General features: G+C 41.5%; 2 protein-coding genes across 3 annotated transcripts; both read left to right on the top strand.

Annotated features, from left to right (window-relative positions):
- The first annotated feature begins 1588 nt into the window (after positions 1-1588).
- Positions 1589-16790, top strand: lcp2a (lymphocyte cytosolic protein 2a). Of its 2 annotated transcripts, XM_029671650.2 has the most exons (22): positions 1589-1824; positions 2082-2176; positions 2325-2387; positions 2541-2587; positions 3078-3143; positions 3240-3265; positions 3375-3415; positions 3527-3722; positions 3926-4023; positions 4130-4196; positions 7985-8086; positions 8551-8576; positions 8869-8888; positions 9723-9842; positions 11940-11964; positions 12113-12125; positions 12256-12346; positions 12494-12555; positions 12682-12791; positions 13293-13367; positions 14974-15123; positions 15462-16790. In XM_029671650.2, the coding sequence occupies exons 2-22, from the start codon at positions 2099-2101 to the stop codon at positions 15612-15614; spliced, it is 1629 nt and encodes a 542-aa protein (XP_029527510.1). In that variant the 5' UTR covers positions 1589-1824; positions 2082-2098; the 3' UTR covers positions 15615-16790. The 2 variants fall into 2 exon arrangements, with proteins under 2 accessions (XP_029527510.1, XP_029527509.1); XM_029671649.2 differs by having other exon boundaries at positions 1589-2176.
- Positions 16791-18762: 1972 nt separating this feature from the next.
- Positions 18763-21622, top strand: foxi3a (forkhead box I3a). Its single transcript, XM_029671670.2, has 2 exons — positions 18763-19550; positions 19733-21622. Exons 1-2 carry the CDS (start codon positions 18956-18958, stop codon positions 20278-20280), a joined length of 1143 nt encoding a protein of 380 aa, XP_029527530.1. The 5' UTR covers positions 18763-18955; the 3' UTR covers positions 20281-21622.
- The last annotated feature ends 918 nt before the right edge of the window (positions 21623-22540 follow it).

Here is a 22540-nt window from a genome sequence, read left to right as displayed (position 1 = left end):
ACACACAGTGTCAATCAATGAACCAAAGATGCGTGAGGGAGGGCCGAGCCAACTCACTCACAGTCACACCAGAGAGAAGCAAATGTAACCACAGGACATGTGACAGAGTTGATGGACACCCTATGTTCATCAATGGACAGGAAGTTCCACAGAATGGAATATAATCACGTGCTATCAGAAACCGCTGCACTTGACCGCAGGTTTAAGAAATTAGCCTTCAGTGATGCCAGAGCGATTGATGAGGCTCTTCAAAGAATAATAACCTCATCAGCAGTGAGGGACAGCCCCAGCAGTCAGCTGGCTCAGGCACCAGGGCAACAGGAGCAGAAGCACCAGCAGTAGTACCACAAACCTCTGCTGTTTGGATGCTGTTTGACGAGAGAGCAACTGGGGATGCAGCACGAAGGGATCCCTCAGCAGATGTCATAATGGAGGTCCGATCCTATTTGGAGGAGCCCCTCCTCCAATGATCTGCAGATCCTCTGAGCTGGTGGAAGAACAAGGCCTATGTCTACCCACGGCTTACTAAAGTCATGACAGAGAGACTCTGCATAGTGGCCACATCTGTTCCCTCTGAGAGGGTCTTCTCGGAAAAACGGGACAAATAAATTACTGGGAGAAGAAACCGCATCAGCCCCTCGAAATTGAGGCAGCTTGCATTTCTGAATGCAAATGTCTCATAAAAGCAAAATATGGTCAGCATTGCTGTGTGCTGCTGATTATAACATGACAATAAAGAAGAGAGAGAAACGAGGGACCAGTTTAATGTTTTAAGTGGGATGCTGCAGTTTTGCACATTATTTGTTTTTCTTTGATATGGTGCAATATTCTATTATTATGTTGTTCATATTTTATTCATTTGAATGGTTATTTATATGCACTTTGTTTATATACATTAAAAAGTTATACTTTAAATGCAAATGTTTAATAGCATTCTTTTTCATAACAAACCAATGCATTTTAAAATACTTTGTAGTTTAGGTAGAGTTTGATTTAATTTAATAATTTAATTAGAATTGTTTTAACACCAATCATAGTCAAACTATCGCAAACTGTTTGAATAGAAAAAAATACAAAACATATATATTTTTTAAAGAGCCCGAATGACCACTGGCCTTAGTCTTGTATTCTTGTCTTTTACTAGTTAGTGACCTTGCTGAAGTCTCAAGTCATTAAAGCTAAATAAGTTGCTGTTGTTGTCCAAACCTTTGTCAGATAACATTAAAGGTGTGTTCATTTTATGGTTCAAATAAAAGCAAATAAGATTCATTCTGAATATAAATATGTCACGCATAAATCATTATTTTAGAATAACTGACATTTTAAATGTGTGGCCCTCAAAAGTTTCTGTATTCTAAACGTATGACATTTGTGACACTTATGTAATAATAAATAAATAAAATAGTAACAACAACAATTTATGTAATTTGTGTGTGTGTGTGTGTGTGTGTGTGTGTGTGTTATTAGGTTTATTGTGTATAGTGTTATGCTTCTATGTTAACTGCAGTCGTTCTTAGAAGGGGCTATAACTTCTCTTTGCTATTGCCCCCACTGTCATCGTCAACAGGAAGCTCATGAGGAAGTTTGCTTTCTTTCTTTCTTTTCTCAGAGCTCTCAGATAACTGACTAGCCTACCATTTAAGATATTGACATTTAAGTGTTTGTGTTGCTCTTGTCTGGACTTCAGAGCATACATAACTCTTGGTGAATAGCTTTCATCACTTACCAGACAATTGACACACCCAACATGATTTCACAGAAGAGGAAGGAGACAAAATAGTGACGTTTTTTCTTTCTTTCTGTAGTCCTCAGATTGCACTTGTGGTGAGTGTTGTAATGCTTTTCTGTGTGGTGAAAGAGTAATATCTTCCTATTTTATTTCTCTGAATACTGGTCAGACTGCAAACTTCATCGACAAAGGGCCAGACAGAGCATTGCCAAGGGCGTAGCAGCAAGATACAAGGAGCCATTTTCTGACGGGCCTCGAAGTCGAACATGGCTGTGGATATGACTGCACTGTAACAGAGGAGGTGTTGCAGTCAAGTGTCTTTCAAAGGATTTTGTATTTCATTTATATTCAGAAGAAGAGAAGGGAACAATGAGTTTTGACCGAGTGCCATCCAAGTCAGTGGTAATGGACTGGAATCCACACCAATTGGCAGACTACATGAAGAAGGTAAGTCCTTTTCAGGATAATTTATTGAACCTTTTGTTGGCAGTTCACAACCTGTAATATTTTTTCCTTAGTTCTCTGTCTTACAACATCATATTCAATGCTGTTTCCCAGGGATCCATATTAATTTGTGTGTTTTATGCATTTACAGTTGAATTTAAGTGGCTGCGATAAAGTCATTATGAAATGTAGCATAAATGGACAAAGGTTCTTGGTAAGTGATATGAAGCAGATGTGTGTCCCTTTTTCCCCGTGTGTTCCTTGTATAATTATTCATCTTTGATCATGAATTTCATATTCAAACAATGCTTTTGACTGTCATGTAAATGTATCACTTGATGGAAATACTCAATCTATCATTTTGTAGAACATGACTGAAAATGACCATCAGAAATTCCCCAAAATCCATGCGCCGTGAGTGATGAATTACTTTCTCTTTCATTATTTTAAGAAAACTGAACATTACAACAATTACATGAAACTATGAATACGTTGGGAAGTATGCTAATTGCACAGGGAAAGGAAACTATTCAACAGCAAGAAAATAGAGCTACAGTAGTGTTTTAGGGCAGGAAACTGAGTAAGCAGAGAGACCATGAGAGATAGACAGAGAGGGAGGAGTGTACCAGTATGCCGTATTTTAGAGAAGGAGATGCGGAGACAAAGACTGAAATTGAAACTTAAATATACTTCAGATACCACATCCTGTCACAGTGGCAGACTCAAATAGAACTCACCAATCACTGCTCACAATATTGAAGATACAACACATGCTTAGAACATAACTATAAGGCAGTTATTGACTGTGTCGCTACACGACTGTGTGACAAAAGATGGAAGCATTGTTTGCCCCAAAATATGGTATCCGTATTTACTGCCACAATGTTGCATGCTCTTTCTGCAGACTCATCTCCAAAATCTGCAGTGAAATCAACAGGAAAGAAGAAAAAAGGAGATTCTTTACTAAAAGGTGTGCACTTACTGCCATTCTTAGCTATTCAACTGTAGTCATTTCATTCAAAGCAATATCCAAGCACAATTTTGCTCTCCTCTGTATTTTCTCTAGAACTGCAGCACCAAAATATGAACCAGGTATGGATTATTTCAGACCTTACCTTAGATCAAGTTATTATGATCAACAGAGAAGCAATTGGACCATGATAAATTGCCAATTTTACCATTGTACTGCTACCTACTACAGCTATGCCACAAGAGGATCAGCCCTGGGGACCGGATGAATTTGTAAGTCTGTATTTGGCATACCATTCCTTCCTGTTTTATTCCGTTAAAGTGTTCCTCCCTAGATGATTTATCACTCCATCAGAATTCAACTTGGTTGTCTGTCTCTCCCAGGATGAGGGGAGTGACGAAGACTATGAGAATCCAGATGCTGAGGAAGATGATGGCAGTGGGGGAGATTACGAGTCACCAACAGAGGATGTTGGACTTGAGGACAGTGACGGCTATGAGTCACCTCCGTCTGAGACACCTGAAGAAATTCCCCATCAGCTCCGTGCTGCCAAGCCCATGGCTGACGAAGAATACATTGGTACGGCGACATCAAAACAACATTGCCTTGCCGTGCTCAACTCCTCTCACAAAGAATATATGTTGTGATTTTTAATTTTAACAACATTTTAATTTGTTTTGTTCCTCATTGATACAATTGTCTGTCTGTCTGTCTGTCTGTCTGTCTGTCTGTCTGTCTGTATGTATGTATGTGTTTCTGTCTGTATCTGTCTCTGTGTTTAGATAATATACCGCACCGCAATACAGCTAGAAGCCATCCTCCTCCAACAACTCAACGCCCTGGGGCTGGTCCTCCAATCCCCTCTGCCAGTCACCCTAGTGTGAGTATCTTCCCTCTGACTACACCCCCCTTTTCACTCCTCCACTCTCTCCCTCCCTCCTTCCACACAGTCATTCAACATTACATTTCATTCCTTGTTTCTGCAGCTACTGCAGCCTCCCCCACCCAGAAGAGAGCAATCTCCCCAGCACCCTGGCAGAATAACTGGCAAGTGTAAGTGTGCAATCTGGAATGTTACTATCTAACTATAATTATAATCTGTGTGGTTCGAGCCCTGAATGCTGATTGGCTGACAGCCAGCATACCACGGGTATGACAAAAAAATTGTTATACTGCTCTAATTACGTTGGTAACCAGTTTATAACAGCAATAAGACACCTTGGGGGTTTGTGGTATAACACGGCTAAAGACTGTATCCAGGCACTCTGCATTGTGTTGTGCGTAAAGAACATCTCTTAGGCATTTGATAAAGTAAGACTGGATTTTATTTATAAATGCCTGGATTTTTTCAATTTTGGTAACTCTCTTGGGTAAAAATAATGTATAGCAACCCCAGGTGTAAAATAGTAAATAACGGCTACTTCTCAGAGAGTTTTGAATTGTCAAGAGGAGTTAAACAAGGGTGTCCGCAGTCACCATATCTATTAGTTATGTCCATCGAAATGCTAGCTATTAAAATCAGATCCAATAACAACATTAGAGGATTAGAAATACAAGGCTTAAAAACAAAGGTGTCCATGTATGCCGATGAATGAAGTTTTACATTCAGTCTGCAAGCTAGATCCCTGCAATGTCTCATTAAAGATCCCTGCAATGTCTCATTGAAGATCCCTGCAATGTCTCATTAAAGATCTAGATATTCTTTCTGTACTCTGGACTAACACCTAATTATGATAAGTGTACAATATTACGTATTGGATCTTTAAAAAATACAATTTTTTAATTATCCTGCAGTTTACATATAAAATGGGCTGATGGTGAAGTAGACATACTTGGTAGTCATATCACAGAAGATATGAATAAGCTCCCCACAATGAATTTCAATAGAAAGCTTGTAAAAATAGACAAGATCCTGTAACCATGGAGAGGTAAATACCTGTCTATTTATGGAAAAATTGCCCTGATTAACTACTTAGTCATATCTCAGTTTACTCACTTACTTATGGTGCTGCCTACTCCTGATGATTCGTTTTCAAATCATACGAGAAAAAAAACATTTCGCTTTATCTGGGACGTTAAACCAGACAAAAGAAAACGTGCCTATCTATATAATGAATATGAATTGGGTGGGTTGAGATTATTAAATATAAAACCACTGAACCTCTCTCTCTCTCTCTCTAGCCTCACTCATTCAAAAGTTTATTTGATCCCCTAAATGGTTCTCAAGTAGATTAATAAGAAAAACTCATCCATTGTTTAAAAATGGCCTTTTTGCCTTTGTGCAGATTGCCGTGTCTCATTTTCGATGAATTGAAAAGGATACTTTTTTTCAAAGTATCTCTCTTTTTCAAACAAGCATTGCAGAGCTGGCTACAATTTCAATTTCACCCCCCTGAAAAGATAGAACAAATATTCCAACCAATATTATGGCTGAACTCAAATGTGCTGGTTGATAAAATACCTGTATTTATGGAAAAGATGTTTGAAAGGGGTATTTTGTTCTTAAATTATATTGTAAATGGGAATGGTAGAGTTATGTCCTTCATGGAGTTATCAGAATTGTACGGGAAGGTCTGCTCAATCCAAGAGTACAACCAATTGATTACAGCATTACCCCAAAAATGCAGGAGGCAGGTGGCAGCAGGAGGAGGCATGGTACTGGTCTGTCTGCCCAATATAAAGGATCAAAACTGGCGGAGGAATAAAAATAGCATAAATAGGAAAGTATACCAGTTTCATTTGAGGACCAGGATGTTGACAACTGTCCCATACAGATTGCAAAATAGTTGTGAAGAGATTTTTGATGTACCGATTCCATGGTACAGGGTGTATGAGTTGATATATAAAAACAACGCAAAATTCAAGACTTTGTGCTTTTCAGCTAAAATTATTATATAGAATTCTTGCCACCAACAAAATGTTGAATATTTGGGGCATAAAATCATCGAAGCTCTGCAGATTTTGTTGTGAGGATACAGACTCAATAGACCATTTATTTTGGTATTGCCCTCAGGTAGCCTGTTTCTGGTCTCATGTTCAGGAATGGCTGAAAATGCATAGCATTGATCCAAAATTGACCCTAGAAATAATACTGTTAAGAGATTTGGAGAGACCGGGCCAGTCAATACTCTTAGTAAAAGTATTTATCTTCAACTCGCAATGTGTGGATTCTATTCGACTAGATAGATTGAAATTGTACGTTAAACATCACAGCATAGTTGAAAGATATGTGTTGCGTAGAAACCCGAAGTGGGTGGCCAGCAGAGATAGATGGGATGGGCTGAGGGAAGTTGAGGAATTGGAGACAACTGGGAGTGGAGTTGCTGTGTGGAAGATAGAATGATGGTCAAAGATAAAAGTCAAAAATAAAAAGTCTAAATAAAACCTATTAAAAAAGTACATTTGAATGACACTAAGTGGCAGTGTTTTTACAGCTAATGCCGGTTTGCCTGAGGCTGATGTCGTGCAGGTGTTAGTACACATGCATATACACACACTCTCATTCAAATAAACACATACACGAATACACACATACATGTAGTAGTGCCAGACATGCACACAAACATATACAGTTGGCATTGCTGTTATGATTTCAGTTGTCCTTGATGTCCTTTGTTTCAAATGTATTATTTTGTTTTATATATTTTTTGCATTGTTGTTTTCTGTTTTCTTCTGTCTTTTCCTTTTTTCTCTTTAGTTCTCTTGGTTGTTGGTGCATTGGGGTGCATCCTGGGGGCGGGGACTGGAATTAATTGTATTTATATTTTATTTTTTCTTCTTCTTGGGGGGGGTGGGACTGTAGGAGGGGTCTCGAATGGTTGAGGGACAGCTATTGGGGAACTGTGGGTGGATCTTGGAGGGTTCGGGTTCACGTTTTTTGGCCTGGTGGGAGATCTGTCAACGTGCCCTTGAGTAGGGCATTGACCCTGGATGCTTCTGTGTGTCGCTCTGAATGGGAATCTGTTGGATGACTGGTATGATGTAGTTATTGAATGGGAATCTGTTGGATGACTGGTATGATGTAGTTATTGAATGGGAATCTGTTGGATGACTGGTATGGTGTAGTTATTGAATGGGAATCTGTTGGATGACTGGTATGATGTAGTTATTGAATGGGAGTCTGTTGGATGACTGGTATGATGTAGTTATTGAATGGGAGTCTGTTGGATGACTGGTATGATGTAGTTATTGAATGGGAGTCTGTTGGATGACTGGTATGATGTAGTTATTGAATGGGAATCTGTTGAATGACTGGTATGATGTAGTTATTGAATGGGAATCTGTTGAATGACTGGTATGATGTAGTTATTGAATGGGAGTCTGTTGGATGACTGGTATGATGTAGTTATTGAATGGGAGTCTGTTGGATGACTGGTATGATGTAGTTATTGAATGGGAATCTGTTGAATGACTGGTATGATGTAGTTATTGAATGGGAGTCTGTTGGATGACTGGTATGATGTAGTTATTGAATGGGAATCTGTTGGATGACTGGTATGATGTAGTTATTGAATGGGAGTCTGTTGAATGACTGGTATGATGTAGTTATTGAATGGGAATCTGTTGGATGACTGGTATGATGTAGTTATTGAATGGGAGTCTGTTGGATGACTGGTATGATGTAGTTATTGAATGGGAGTCTGTTGAATGACTGGTATGATGTAGTTATTGAGCGGCTTCACTGCAAGTATATTGTATGTTTCGAAAATAAATAAATACAATTTAAAAGAACATCGCTTAGCCGTGGTATATTGGCCATATACCACATCTCCTCGTGCCTTATTGCTTAAATGTAGCATTTGAACACTTTGTACCCTGTCTTTTCATATTGTCTTTTAAAGTGCCTGCTACGTCCTCAAATGCTGCCCCCGCTCCACCAGTTGACCGCAGAAGAAAGCCCACCAAACTGGATCGCACAAGACTTGCTGAATCTCCAATACCAGGTACTCTCACACCACAGGAGGCTGCTGAGGGGAGGACGGCTCATAATAATGTCCGGAATGGAGCAAATGGAATGGCATCAAACACCTGGAAACCATGGAAACCTTGGAAACCATGCATTTGATGTATTTGATTCCATTCCACTGATTCCGCTCCCGTTATTACCACGAGCCCGTTCTCCTCAATTAAGGTGCCACCAACCTCCCGTGTCTCACACCAATCTAAATTTAGCAAGAAAATGTTTACTACTGCAGTTGTCTGTTCCTACACCTGCCTGCCCACAGATACATGTCATGTAACAGTTCCTCTTCCATAAGTATGTGTCAATGTTAGTATAGAGAGGATACTTTCTATTTATGTTACATTTACATACTTAATCACATTTTGGGGATTTATCATCACCATAAAGCAGTAATGTCATGTTTTTTTATGCCCTCGTACTGACCTGATCTGTTATTCCACACAGCAACGAAGTTAAACACAACTAACATGGTGAGAATGAACTTTGCTTATGTTTTGATCAGTCCTATATTGTGTCCAAACAATGTTCTACTCATCTCAATGTCAAGTGAACAAACATATGCCTATAGATCTCTGCATGTGCTTGCTAAAGTTATAGTTGGCCTATATAACTGTATAGCTAATAGCTATAAGAATGTCTACATATGAGTGTTTAAAGACCATTCCAGACTAATGGGATGCTAATATGCTAATGCTAATAGTTTGAAATATGAAGATTTCACAATGAAGTGTATGACATGTTTGTTTTGTCTCTCACACGCAGCCTGCTCCACATTCATGGAGGTATAGAATACTTATTTTGGTTCTATATTGCTTTCCAGTCATGTGACTTCTCGCTATTCTATTTCACAATGTCATTGACACCTCGTTTTCTGTTTGAATGATGACTGCACATAAGTATATTCACACCCCGTTGACCTTTTTCAGAAATGTGTTGTGTTACAAAGTGGGATTAAAATGGATTTAATTGTCACTACCTTGCTTGAAAATATGAAGAGTGGTACTCGGTGATGTGTTGTTGTGTATTTGCCCCAAAACATAACGCTTTTGCGAGGCATGGGAGAACCTCACTGGTCTTTGTGATTGAATCTGTGTTTGAAATGATCTGCTCGACTGCAGTACCTTACAGACCATTTCTTTGTGTGGTTTACAGAGATTAGGTAGTTATTCAAAAATCATGTTAAACACTATTATTGCACAAAGCGTGAGTCCATGCAACTTGTTATGCACATTCTTACTCCTGAACTTATTTAAGCTTGTCATAACAAAGGGGTCGAATACTTATTGACTCAAGACATTTCAGCTTTTCATTTTTTATTAATTTGTAACATTTTGGAAAAACATAATTCTTCTTTGACACAATGGGGTATTGTGTGTAGGCCAGTGACACACCATCTAAATGTAATCCATTTTAAATTCAGACTGTAAGACAACAACATGTGGGAAAGGGGTGTGAATACTTCCTGAAGGCTCTGTACAGCACATTTGTTGTACATACATTCAGTTTCTAAAAACGGTGCCTTTTCTACAAGAAATTAACCAAGATATAACTTCCTGAATTGGTAACTACACTGTCCAGTTTTGGAACCTCTGACTTCACATTGCTCCTATATCCAGGCCTCAGGCAGAAGAGAGGGGTCCAGACCCTCCCAGAATGCCCAAACCCCCCCTCCCTGTGTCAAGTAGTGTCAGCAGGAGCAGCTCGTCGGTCGGCAGAGCCCCGCTGAACAACAACAGGTCTGCAGTGCATCATCCTCCATACGGCACCGCTCCAGACACACATCACATATAGACTACACATCAACTAAACACACTGTGATTCAGTGGTTAGTTAAGCCATGGTACACTGCTCAAAAAAAAATAAAGGGAACACTAAAATAACACATCCTAGATCTGAATGAATGAAATATTCTTAATATTTTTATTAAATACTTTTTCTTTACATAGTTGAATGTGCTGACAACAAAATCACACAAAAATTATCAATGGAAATCAAATGTATCAACCCATGGAGGTCTGGATTCGGAGTCACACTCAAAATTAAAGTGGAAAACCACACTATAGGCTGATCCAACTTTGATATAATGTCCTTAAAACAAGTCAAAATGAGGCTCAGTAGTGTGTGCGGCCTCCACGTGCCTGTATGACCTCCCTACAACGCCTGGGCATGCTCCTGATGAGGTGGTGGATGGTCTCCTGAGGGATCTCCTCCCAGACCTGGACTAAAGCATCCGCCAACTCCTGGACAGTCTGTGGTGCAACGTGGCGTTGGTGGATGGAGCGGGACATGATGTCCCAGATGTCCTCAATTGGATTCAGGTCTGGGGAACGGGCAGGCCAGTCCATAGCATCAATGCCTTCCTCTTGCAGGAACTGCTGACACACTCCAGCCACATGAGGTCTAGCATTGTCTTGCATTAGGAGGAACCCAGGGCCAACCGCACCAGCATATGGTCTCACAAGGGGTCTTAGGATCTCATCTCGGTACCTAATGGCAGTCAGGCTACCTCTGGCGAGCACATGGAGGGCTGTGCGGCCCCCCAAAGAAATGCCACCCCACACCATGACTGACCCACCGCCAAACCGGTCATGCTGGAGGATGTTGCAGGCAGCAGAACGTTCTCCACGGCGTCTCCAGACTCTGTCACATGTGCTCAGTGTGGACCTGCTTTCATCTGTGAAGAGCACAGGGCGCCAGTGACGAATTTGCCAATCTTGGTGTTCTCTGGCAAATGCCAAACGTCCTGCACGGTGTTGGGCTGTAAGCACAACCCCCACCTGTGGACGTCGGGCCCTCATACCACCCTCATGGAGTCTGTTTCTGACCGTTTGAACAGACACATGCACATTTGTGGCCTGCTGGAGGTCATTTTGCAGGGCTTTGGCAGTGCTCCTCCTGCTCCTCCTTGCACAAAGGCGGAGGTAGCGGTCCTGCTGCTGAGTTGTTGCCCTCCTACGGCCTCCTCCACGTCTCCTGGTGTACTGGCCTGTCTCCTGGTAGCGCCTCCATGCTCTGGACACTACGCTGACAGACACAGCAAACCTTCTTGCCACAGCTCGCATTGATGTGCCATCCTGGATGAGCTGCACTACCTGAGCCACTTGTATGGGTTGTAGACTCCGTCTCATGCTACCACTAGAGTGAAAGCACCGCCAAGCATTCAAAAGTGACTAAAACATCAGCCAGGAAGCATAGGAACTGAGAAGTGGTCTGTGGTCCCCACCTGCAGAACCACTCCTTTATTGGGGGTGTCTTGCAAATTGCCTATAATTTTCACCTGTTGTCTATTCCATTTGCACAACAGCATGTGAAATTTATTGTCAATCAGTCTTGCTTCCTAAGTGGACAGTTTGATTTCACAGAAGTGTGATTGACTTGGAGTTACATTGTGTTGTTTAAGTGTTCCCTTTATTTTTTTGAGCAGTGTATATTGGCCCTATGCCACAAACCCTGAGGTGCCTTAATGCTATTATAAACTGATTTACCAATGTGATTTTGTCATCAGCATTCATGGCTCGAACCACCCGGTTTATAAGGAAGTACACTCCATCAGAAATACATGGGGTGACGGATTGGAATTGCGGTTGTTTAGTCAGCAGGAGCTAATTGATCTGGGGTGAATCACTGCCACAGAGCACAGCTTCGTACACAAGATGTGTATCATTTTATGATTAGCCTTCCAGTCTTCCGCCTGCGTTTTGTTGGCTTTGCTGGTTGTTGCACATACAGGATTTGACTAAATCTTCGTGCTCGCTTATTGAGTTCAACACTAAGGAGCGAAATGCAAGTGAATATAGCAACTTATTCAACTGTCATTTCCATTTGTGTTGCAGATATGTGCCTGATGCAAGAAATGAGGTAAAGGTATATTTTGGTGTACACGTGTTGACATCACCATGATGGGGTGGGAAGAGGCTGATAAGGATTTTCAAACTGTGTCTTTTTCGTAACTGAGAAAAGTCTATAGTTCCTCCTCATAAAATGTTTAATATTATGTCATCAACAGGTACAAGATGATGGTAAGACATTTTCTGAAACCTTTTTCGACTTGTTAAGGGAACTTTACATTGTAGCTATTTAATCTTCATCCTGTTTTACATTGAAGGACTATGCAGTCGTAGTGATTGCATGAGTGTATCTCTCTTTTAGTGCCCATGCCCAAACCATACAACTCCAACACATTTCCTAGACCAGGGCACCCTAGAGCAGTGCTCCCCGGACTATCCTTACATTCAGACGGGTAAGATCAGTTTTGTCTTGTCAAAGTTAGGAATTCAAATGGCCTCTAGGTTTACATGGAGGACAGCACTTTGCTGGAGATGATGGAATTTAAAAGATACGCACATTTTAATGGTAATCTGCAAAGTGTTGTTCCATCTCTCTCCAGCTTTCCTCCTAATATCGCTTCAACTGCATCTCTACCTTCAAAACTGCAGGCACTGCAGGCATGTGAGTGCTTTGTTTTCACTTCAGTACCCATCCTTAAAATATACTGTACAGTGTGTATATATATATGACTCACAACTTCTCCTTTTGATAACTGGTATGATTCTAATTTCTTTTTTTCTTTCTAAGCCATCTCACCCAGGAGCAGTTCTAGGATTGTGCCAGACAGACACATTATGCCCCCTCCGCCACCTATGCAAGCTTCTATCCCCCCACCGGCAGACCTAGAGGATGAACAGGTGATCCCCACAACGCAGACAGGCAGACAGGCAGGCAGGCAGGCAGGCAGGCAGACAGACAGACAGACAGACAGATTCTCAAATATGACCGTACATACTTGAATGTTGGATGTGGTCTAGTAATGCAATGTCTTGCATAGCTCAGTAGGTGGCGCCATTGTATTGTTATTCTCAGGGAGCATTGTACGTTCAGGCTGCCAACCACTAATCTCAACAGCTGTGTTGAGCAGAGCCCTTTGTCTCTAAAACTAGTCAGCTCTTATTGAATAGATCTAATATTTCCCTAGGTCCTCATATAGTACAGTATGTGCAAGTAATGGTCATTTGGAGCATTTAACAACTCACTTCTATTGAACAATGTGGAAACATGTTGCAAACTCAAGGATTTTTGTTAATGTGTTTTTTGGGGGTCTGAAGCCTATCACAGAAATTAGTAACAGGTCACAAAGTCACAAATCCCACCTGATTGATGTGTGATTGTGTTCCTGTGTGAATATGTAGGACCTGAACCCTCAGTGGTACGTTGGTCAGGTGACACGGGGTCAAGCGGAGGGCTGTCTCAGACAGGTCAACATGGTGAGACATCTTCTGCTGTCAATATCACTCACACACCTGGTTAACTGTAATAACAGGAAAACTGACATTCACACTCTATTTTCACAGATTAATCGTGACAATGGTTTTTGAAGGGACAATGCAATATCACATACAGTGCATTTGGAAAGCATTCAGACCCGTTGACTTTTTCAAAATGTTATGTTACAGCCTTCTAAAATGGATTAAATACACATTTGTCCTCATCAATCTACACGCAATACACCATAATGACAAAGCGAAAACAGGTTTTTAGAAATTGTTAGAAATGTTTAAAACGTTTTAAACAGAAATACCTTATTTACATAAGTATTCAGACCCTTTGCTGTGAGACATGAAATTGAGCTCAGGTGCATCCTGTTTCCATTGATCATCCTCGAGATGTTTCTACAACTTGATTGGAGTCCACCTGTGGTAAATTCAATTGATTGGACATGATTTGGAAAGGCACACACTCCTGTCTATATAAGGTCCCACAGTTGACAGTGCATATCAGAGCAAAAACCAAGCCATGGGGTCAAAGGAATTGTCCGTAGAGCTCCGAGACAGGATTGGGTTGAGGCACAGATCTGGGGCAGGGTACCACATTTTTTTCAGCTGCAGGGACTGGAAGACTAGTCAGGATTGAGGGAAAGATGAACGGAGCAATACTTGATGAAGTACAGAGAGATACTTGATGAAAACCTGCTACAGAGTGCTCAGGACGTCAGACTGGGGCAAAGGTTCACCTTCCAACAGGACAGCCACCCCAAGCACATGTAACAGTATAGCTTCCATCCCTCTCCTCGCCCCGAACCCTCTGCAGCCACCCTTGAAGCATCGTTACCCATCGCACCACAAAAGCCGCGGCCCATGCAGAGCAAGGGGAACAACTACTTCACGGTCTTAGAGCAAGTGACTTCGCCAATTGAAACGATATTAGCGCGCACCACCGCTAACTAGCTAGCCATTTCACATCGGTTACACACACAGCCAAGACAAGACAGGAATGGCTTCGGGACAAATCTCTGAATATCATTGAGTGGCCCAGCCAGAGCCCAGACTTGAACCCGATTGATCATCTCTGGAGAAATAGCTGTGCAGCAACTCTCTCCATCCAACCTGACAGAGCTTGAAAGGACCTTCAGAGAAGAATGGGAGAAACTCCACAAATACAGTTGTGCCAAGCTTGTAGTGTCATACCCAAGAAGACTCTAAGCTGTAATCGCTGCCAAAGGTGCTTCAACTTAGTCCTGAGTAAAGGGTCTGAATACTTCTGTAATGGTGATATTTCAGTTTGTATTTTGTTATTCTTTGTAAAAAATAAATAAATAATTTAAACTGATTTTGCTTTGTCGTTATGGGGGTATTGTGTGTAGATTGATGAGGGAGGGAAACTATTTAATCAATTTTAGAATAAGGCTGTAATGTAACAAAATGTGGAAAAAGTCAAGGGGTCTGAATACTTTCCAAATGCACTGTCCAAAATGACAATATACAGTATAAAATATTTTTTTATGTGGATAGTTCACCAGTGCTCTTTGGTGATAGAATACCACACAAACACCACTATAATGTACAATGTTTTTCTGTTTCATTATCTGTTTAGGACGGTGCATTTCTGGTACGGGACAGTTCGAAACGGTCGTCCATTCAGCCCTATACACTCATGGTACTCTATCAGGACAAAGTTTACAACATTCAGATCCGCTGTGAACAGAATGACTTTCTGCTGGGGACTGGTCTGAAGGTCTCAGAGGTACACAATATCTGACTCATTCATTCTGACTATGGCCAAGAATTGTTCCTGACCAGGTCACATGGTCAGGAATGAACTCATATCCCTAATTATGACCAGTCAGAGTAATATGTGTAATTTTATATCATATTATCAATCACTCTGAGGATGAAGCAGTGAGCTTTGTGAACTGGATCCATGAATCTGTCATCTGAAAGTTTGTTATATAGCCATTTTTTGCCAAAACATCAACTACGAGATTCAATTAGATGTACAGCAAGCCATCTTACATTTTATGTTTCAACTTCTGTTATGACACAACTGAATGATGCCTTGTTAATGTATGTTTTATGTTCCAGACCTATCCGATGGTGGCACACATCATCGCTCATTACAGACAGTCACCTCTTCTGCTGATTGATGCTAAGAACCGTGGATCAGGGCAGCAGAGCCAGTGTCCCCTGATCTACCCAGCAGGTGGAGCACTAGCAAGTCTCTACCCATCCTTTTAACAGACAGCAGAGCCAGTGTCCCCTGATCTACCCAGCAGGTGGAGCACTAGCAAGTCTCTACCCATCCTTTTAACAGACAGCAGAGCCAGTGTCCCCTGATCTACCCAGCAGGTGGAGCACTAGCAAGTCTCTACCCGTCCTTTTAACAGACAGCAGAGCCACTGTCCCCTGATCTACCCAGCAGGTGGAGCACTAGCAAGTCTCTACCCATCCTTTTAACAGACAGCAGAGCCAGTGTCCCCTGATCTACCCAGCAGGTGGAGCACTAGCACGTCTCTACCCATCCTTTTAACAGACAGCAGAGCCAGTGTCCCCTGATCTACCCAGCAGGTGGAGCACTAGCAAGTCTCTACCCATCCTTTTAACAGACAGCAGAGCCAGTGTCCCCTGATCTACCCAGCAGGTGGAGCACTAGCAAGTCTCTACCCGTCCTTTTAACAGACAGCAGAGCCAGTGTCCCCTGATCTACCCAGCAGGTGGAGCACTAGCAAGTCTCTACCCGTCCTTTTAACAGACAGCAGAGCCAGTGTCCCCTGATCTACCCAGCAGGTGGAGCACTAGCACGTCTCTACCCATCCTTTTAACAGACAGCTGGGGGAGTGATAACAATAACATGGAGCAATTGTCAAGATTCACAGTGGTTTTAAAGGACTGCCACTCACATTATGGGTGGAAGGACTTATGCAACCTTTGAATTGCAGTTCATAGTCTTTTACATGTAAGGTAATTTCATATAAAGACAAGTGACTCTTGGATTGAGATGGTAGGTACGGTACATCTCTGTCAACTGTTCACTGTATGGACCTCAGAAAAAAGTCCATATTTTTTTTATTTCAGTATTGAAAGCACAGAAGCTGAACATGTCCATGTGAGTAGTTACGTAAATGCTTGTGTTTGCTCTCTGTTATTTCCCTGTTACATGCAATGGAAAGGTCTAGAATAGCAGCTAGCTCTGCAATAAATCAGAAGCAGCATACATTATCCAAGTAAGGAAATAGTGTGGTCAACAGTCAGTCACAACTGCTGAGCTTTTATAATATGGATTTTGTTTCAATTTCCTGCATTGTATAATGGTTAAATGAAAACTATATTCTTTAATCTCTCACACTGTATGTTCTATAACATAGCTATTATCAATGTTTCAAATAAACGTTTGCATTTTTTTTAAATTGGAAACTTGTGACAGAAATTCTACAAGTCATTGGTCACACTAGGAAAAACTTCCCTGACCTCTGTTCCAACCTCTGACAACTGTTCTTTTTTCATTCAACTTTATATCATCGACGCCCATTGTTTCTCTAACTTCTCTGAAGCATGGCCGATTACCAAAGGCTCCTTACTGCTGATCTGGCGCTGTAATATTAGGCAAGTGAATACACTACTAACCTGTGGTAAAATACAATGCCTCACCGTCGGCATCGGTATTGAAATCAGACCGTATAAAAGATTTATGTCCCTAATCTCTCTTATTTGTCTGTTGTAATTTACACAAGCCTTGTCATTTGGAGTGTGAAGATCTTAAGCATCCAGGATGTAAAATACAACAGTAGACAGACAATATAAACTCCCAGGAGGGACAGATGTGCTGTTATGTCTGTGTCACCACCACTGAAGAGGATTACTATAATCACACTAACTGCCATCCTTGGTAACCTCCAAGATTTGTTTCTTTGAAATGAATCATGGAACACTTAGCCCAGTCCTTGCAGGCAATTTGAGAGATACACCATCTCTAAGCTGACAAAGTAGGATATATCTTTGGAAGGAACTTCCAAGTTCACAAATGATGAAAAGCAGAAACAATCAAACTGCCATCATGTCTCTGCCCATATTCAGGCTTGGATTACAGGACACATGACTGTGCAGAAATGTTTGCAGTAAAAAAAAGCACATCAACTCTTCTAAGCCTGCATGGATCACTGAACTGAGGCATGTAATCATAACGTTCCTGAACCACTCATCTCATATTTATGTTTCCACCCACCCCGAAAAATTCCATTGCGGTACATACTACCTTCCCCAGTAAAAACGAATTATTCCGCATGAAAAAGAAGCCATGGTAACCAATCCGCGCACAATGTGTGCAGACTACCAAATATCTTCGAGCGCGCTCCGCTCTTGTGTATCCTATTATGGGCATTGCAGAGCACGCTACAATGGAAACATATTCATTCCTGGCGTCCTGGCCACGGCCATTTATCAATTAAACTACGAGTATAGCTTCCTATACGAGAAAAACAAAACAGAGACATTTCAGAACTGCTAATGATATGTCAATGTTGTGGGCTTTAAATGTCCATGCGCAGAGAAATAACACAATTGTATGTTTTAAAGTAATGTAATATAGAGAATAAGGGCATTCTTAAAAGCATTATTTGGCGGGGTAAATAAATTATATTAAAATCATCCATGGCGGGATGGAGAATAATATATAATACAAATAGTTTTAACAATCATATCTGTTTTGACGATGAAGGTGTTAATGGCTTCACACCCAACCCAATTCGTTGTAGTATTTATAACACTAAATTTCAACAAGCATGATGTCTAAAATGTTTGTGACATCTAAAAATAGACAAGGGGGGAAAAAGTTTTGGGATAGAACAAATATATAATTCAGAAGCAATAAAATGATAGGAAGAAGCCTAAATGCAGTTCCCCTTGGAATGTTGAGCGCATGAAATCACATATGAAGTGATTGCCTATTCGAGCCTATCGTTTTAATAAAACAGGGTCGCATATTGCCCATACAACTATGTTAGAGGAAAAACAAATAAATGTACAAACTTCAAATTCAACTGACATTCAATTATCCTTTCATATTACGTTATATTTATATATTATATTTGAGTCTTGAAATTGTTATACATTAAATTACTGTAACATTTGTAAATGTAGCACTCATTATCCCGTTCTGCTGTAAAATAACCAACTTTAAAATGTTCTTAAGTAAATGGTTGGATGTCAAATTAAAATAGCTAAACATTTCACAGAGCTTAGACGAACTTCTGGTGGAGAACTGGTGGAATTTCACCTCCTATTCAAAGGGAATTCTCCACGCCTAAACTCACTCAAATGACATAGTCACAGAAACACCCAATGAGAGCAGACATGGGTGTTGCTGTAGTACTATAAATTGATCAGGTGAGACAGGTGTCAGGTTGTGATGCACCTGCACTGGACACTAAATACAGAGTGAAAGGAAAATACCTCTCAGCTGGAAACAGAGGAACAGATAATACTGAAGAAAAGCGAGATCCAGATTTATTTATTTTTTACCAGAGCCATTTATTAGACTGAAGAGACCAGCTGCCAATCCAAGGATCAGTCTGTGGGTGAGCATGATGTCGTTTGTGCCACAGGGCCTCTCCCCACCTCCTTGTGGAACCCAGTACCCTAGCCTCGAACAGGAGCCTCCAGAGTTCAGCCTGTACAGCAACAACTTCTACAGCACTCCAACCCTGCCTAGCCCGCAGCAGGCCACCCCTACTTCCTACGACCTGGGAGACTACACCAGCCCTCCTTCCAACCCTTACTTGTGGTTCAACGGCCCAGAGCTCAACAGTGTTCCCTACCTAGGTGGGCCCACAGGGCCAGTCTGTGGGCCCTATGTGCCCCAACTCTACAACATGCAGAGGCCCTATCTGGGTGCTGGCGCGCCGAGGGGTGGTGTAGGGGACCTGAGCTGGTTCTCCATGCCCTCTCAGGAGGAGCTGATGAAGCTAGCCAGGCCACCCTACTCCTACTCTGCCCTTATTGCCATGGCGATCCACGGGGGCCAAGACAGGCGGCTCACCCTGAGCCAGATCTACCAATATGTTGCAGACAACTTCCCCTTCTACAACAAGAGCAAGGCCGGGTGGCAGAACTCTATTCGCCACAACCTCTCCCTCAACGACTGCTTCAAGAAGGTGCCCCGAGATGAGGATGATCCAGGTAAGAACGTTTGGAACTTGGTTTTTAAAATTGGTCTTTTAATTTCAAGGTGTTCCATGCCTACTCAATGTTTGGGAAGTGTATACACGTACAGTATAACCTTTAAAAAAAGACAAATATTAACTCTTGCCTAACTATGTGAGAGCAATTCCTTAACAAAAATGACTTGTGTCTCCTTATAGGCAAGGGTAACTACTGGACCCTGGATCCCAACTGTGAGAAGATGTTTGACAACGGCAATTTCCGTCGCAAGAGGAAGAGGAAGTCGGACTCCCTGCCTGGTGAGGGGGGCTCCTCAGGTTCTGAGTCGTTAGAGTCCAGTCCCAAACACCACAACAACATGAATGACGTTTCCAGCTCCTCCGAGCGCGGCCCCTCCCCCATCTCCTCAGCCCCCTCCCTCTGCCTGAACAGCTTCCTGTCTCAGATGGCTGAAGTGGGGACAGTATCAAACACAGTAGTGTCAGATACCCTCCACAGACCCAGCCTGGCTACAGAGCTGTCCCAACGGGTCTCTCCGGCCCAGGGATACGGCTCCTACTCCCCCAATGCTCCGATGCCTCAGTGGGAGGTCTGTATGTCCCATCCACAGCAGCCTACCATTTCCTCCTCTCCTCCCCTCTACCCTGCGGGCTACAGTGACACTGTCCTCACCCAGCTCAGCAGCCAACTATACCCAGCCCTGGACTCTGCCTCAATGCTTTACCCACGGGAAGGCACAGAGGTGTAAAGCACAACTGATACATCTACTGGGTCGTTCCACCAATTAGGTGCCTTCGAGTACTTTCATTTGCCGATTTAATAACAAAAATACCCTTTCCCATCTCAAGAAGTTAACTAACAAAAATACTATAGTAAGTGCCTGTTAAGTGGGGAGGCAGGGTAGCCTAGTGGTTAGAGTGTTGGACTAGTAACCGAAAGGTTGCAAGTTCAAATCCCCGCGCTGACAAGGTACGTATCTGTCGTGCTGCTGATGAACAGGCAGTTAACCCACTAGGCTGTCATTGAAAATAAGAATTGGTTCTTAACTGACTTGCCTAGTTAAATAAAGGTAAAAAACTATATTTTTAAATAAGTGCCAAGTAACAGGGTTGACCATCTTAAATGAGCCACAAATCCCCTTGTGAAAGGGGGAATGGAAGCGTGTTGTGTGCAACAGGGAGGGACAATTGAAAGCAAGCTTCACAAATTTGTATCTATTGATAAAAAATATTTCAAGCCTGTCTATCTATGGGTAACAGGGTTGACGTATTATGCTCGACCCACTTAGTTTTCCACCACAAAACAAATTGTAGAGCCAGCTCACCTGCTTTTACGCTATGATTTGACTATTTGACATGTTCAATGTGTCTTTTGAAAAAGAGGATTTTAAAAGGAATAGCTTCACCATATTTAAAATTATATTTAAAATTTAATAACAGGATTGACCTTAAAATAAATCACTAACATTAAATAAATAATCATCTTTAGAAATTACTTTGCCAAAGTAACATAATAACTAGGGCTTTACAATGATGGTGAAAACCTGGAGAAATGTTGAGGGTTAAGTGGGTTAACATCTTCCTGGAAGTCACAGAGGGACATGTCAAAATGCTGAAGTTTGGCACTTTAGCAAATCTTTATCTGTATTATAATTCAGATGTATTGAATTTCCCACTTCATTTAATATAACAGGCTTTTAAATATTTGCGCACAATTTCTACTTAAAGTATTAAAAAAAAGGCACTCATTTTGTGGAACAACCCGTACTGTGTATTGTAGACCGTAGGGCAGCTTGTCTTCGACAAACTCACTGGAATGTCTTCCCCAGCAGAGAATGAAAGTGCACTGAACTCATACTGAACAGTGGGTGATTTACAATGGGGTTTTTCTCTCTCTTAATTGATTGTACATATGTATATTGTTTGCGGTTCCGTGTATTGTCTTCATAATATCAACTGAACTTTCTGTCAAATGATTATTGAGGGATTCTTGACTTTAGTAAAAACGTGTGGGTTGTGTATGAGCTGTACATAAATGTCATGTCCTCATGCTTTTTCATATTGGTCAAATAAAAAATAGCATAAACAAGACATTCTCATTGCTATTTGTCTGGGAGTATTTATTTAAAACTGAATAAAAGAGAGAAATACAGGATATGGTCACACTTTAAACCCCAAAACGTTATTTGGGTTGTGATTCATTTAGAAATTCCTATTTAGCATGGTGCTTAAACACAGTTTGATCAAGATGTGTGATTGCCAGTGCTTTTGGTTGAGAAGACAAGTCAAGCTCCCATTACAGTCAATGACCCACATCACAGAGATGGGTTGTGAAATGAGGGAGATAAAGAAACCGTTTAAACAACACTCTGAACAAGGGGGGGAAGACAGGTTTGACAGCCAGTGAACTAAAAGATAAATGGAACAGAACTTGTTCCTCAAGGTTCCCCTTTGCTCCCACTTACTGCCACAGCGCCCTCTCCTCACACCTGTCTCCCTTTATTTGTCCCTCTTGGGTTCAGGGTACAAGCCCATGCCTCCCAACATCAGTCTGCCATGCTTTTGGAGACCGAATAACCTATTGGGTTCAGGGTACAAGCCCATGCCTCCCAACATCAGTCTGCCATGCTTTTGGAGACCGAATAACCTATTGGGTTCAGGGTACAAGCCCATGCCTCCCAACATCAGTCTGCCATGCTTTTGGAGACCTAATAACCTATTGGGTTCAGGGTACAAGCCCATGCCTCTCAACATCAGTCTGCCATGCTTTTGGAGACCTAATAACCTATTGGGTTCAGGGTACAAGCCCATGCCTCCCAACATCAGTCTGCCATGCTTTTGGAGACCTAATAACCTATTTGACATATGTATTTCCTTTTACACTATATGAACAGAACTTCTTAGACGGCTATTTGTAATTGCGTTGTTTTTCCCATATTGGCAAATACATTCTTTAAAGGCCCAGTGTAGTCAAAACTGCATTTACTGTGTTTTATATCATATTGTACA

The sequence above is a fragment of the Oncorhynchus nerka genome, linkage group LG10, assembly GCF_034236695.1.
Source record: "Oncorhynchus nerka isolate Pitt River linkage group LG10, Oner_Uvic_2.0, whole genome shotgun sequence".
NCBI classification, from domain to species: domain Eukaryota; kingdom Metazoa; phylum Chordata; class Actinopteri; order Salmoniformes; family Salmonidae; genus Oncorhynchus; species Oncorhynchus nerka.
The sequence above is the reverse complement of the archived record's forward strand: the minus strand, read 5'-3'. Positions and strand labels throughout refer to the sequence as shown.

Bases quoted from the DNA above. Each gene is read 5' to 3' on its own strand.
- foxi3a (XM_029671670.2), top strand. From the start codon at position 18,956: ATGATGTCGTTTGTGCCACAGGGCCTCTCCCCACCTCCTTGTGGAACC. The intron at 19,551-19,732 runs GTAAGAACGTTT...GTCTCCTTATAG, and splicing joins CCGAGATGAGGATGATCCAG to GCAAGGGTAACTACTGGACC.
- lcp2a (XM_029671650.2), top strand. From the start codon at position 2,099: ATGAGTTTTGACCGAGTGCCATCCAAGTCAGTGGTAATGGACTGGAAT. The intron at 2,177-2,324 runs GTAAGTCCTTTT...ATGCATTTACAG, and splicing joins TGGCAGACTACATGAAGAAG to TTGAATTTAAGTGGCTGCGA. The intron at 12,792-13,292 runs GTGATCCCCACA...GTGAATATGTAG, and splicing joins CAGACCTAGAGGATGAACAG to GACCTGAACCCTCAGTGGTA.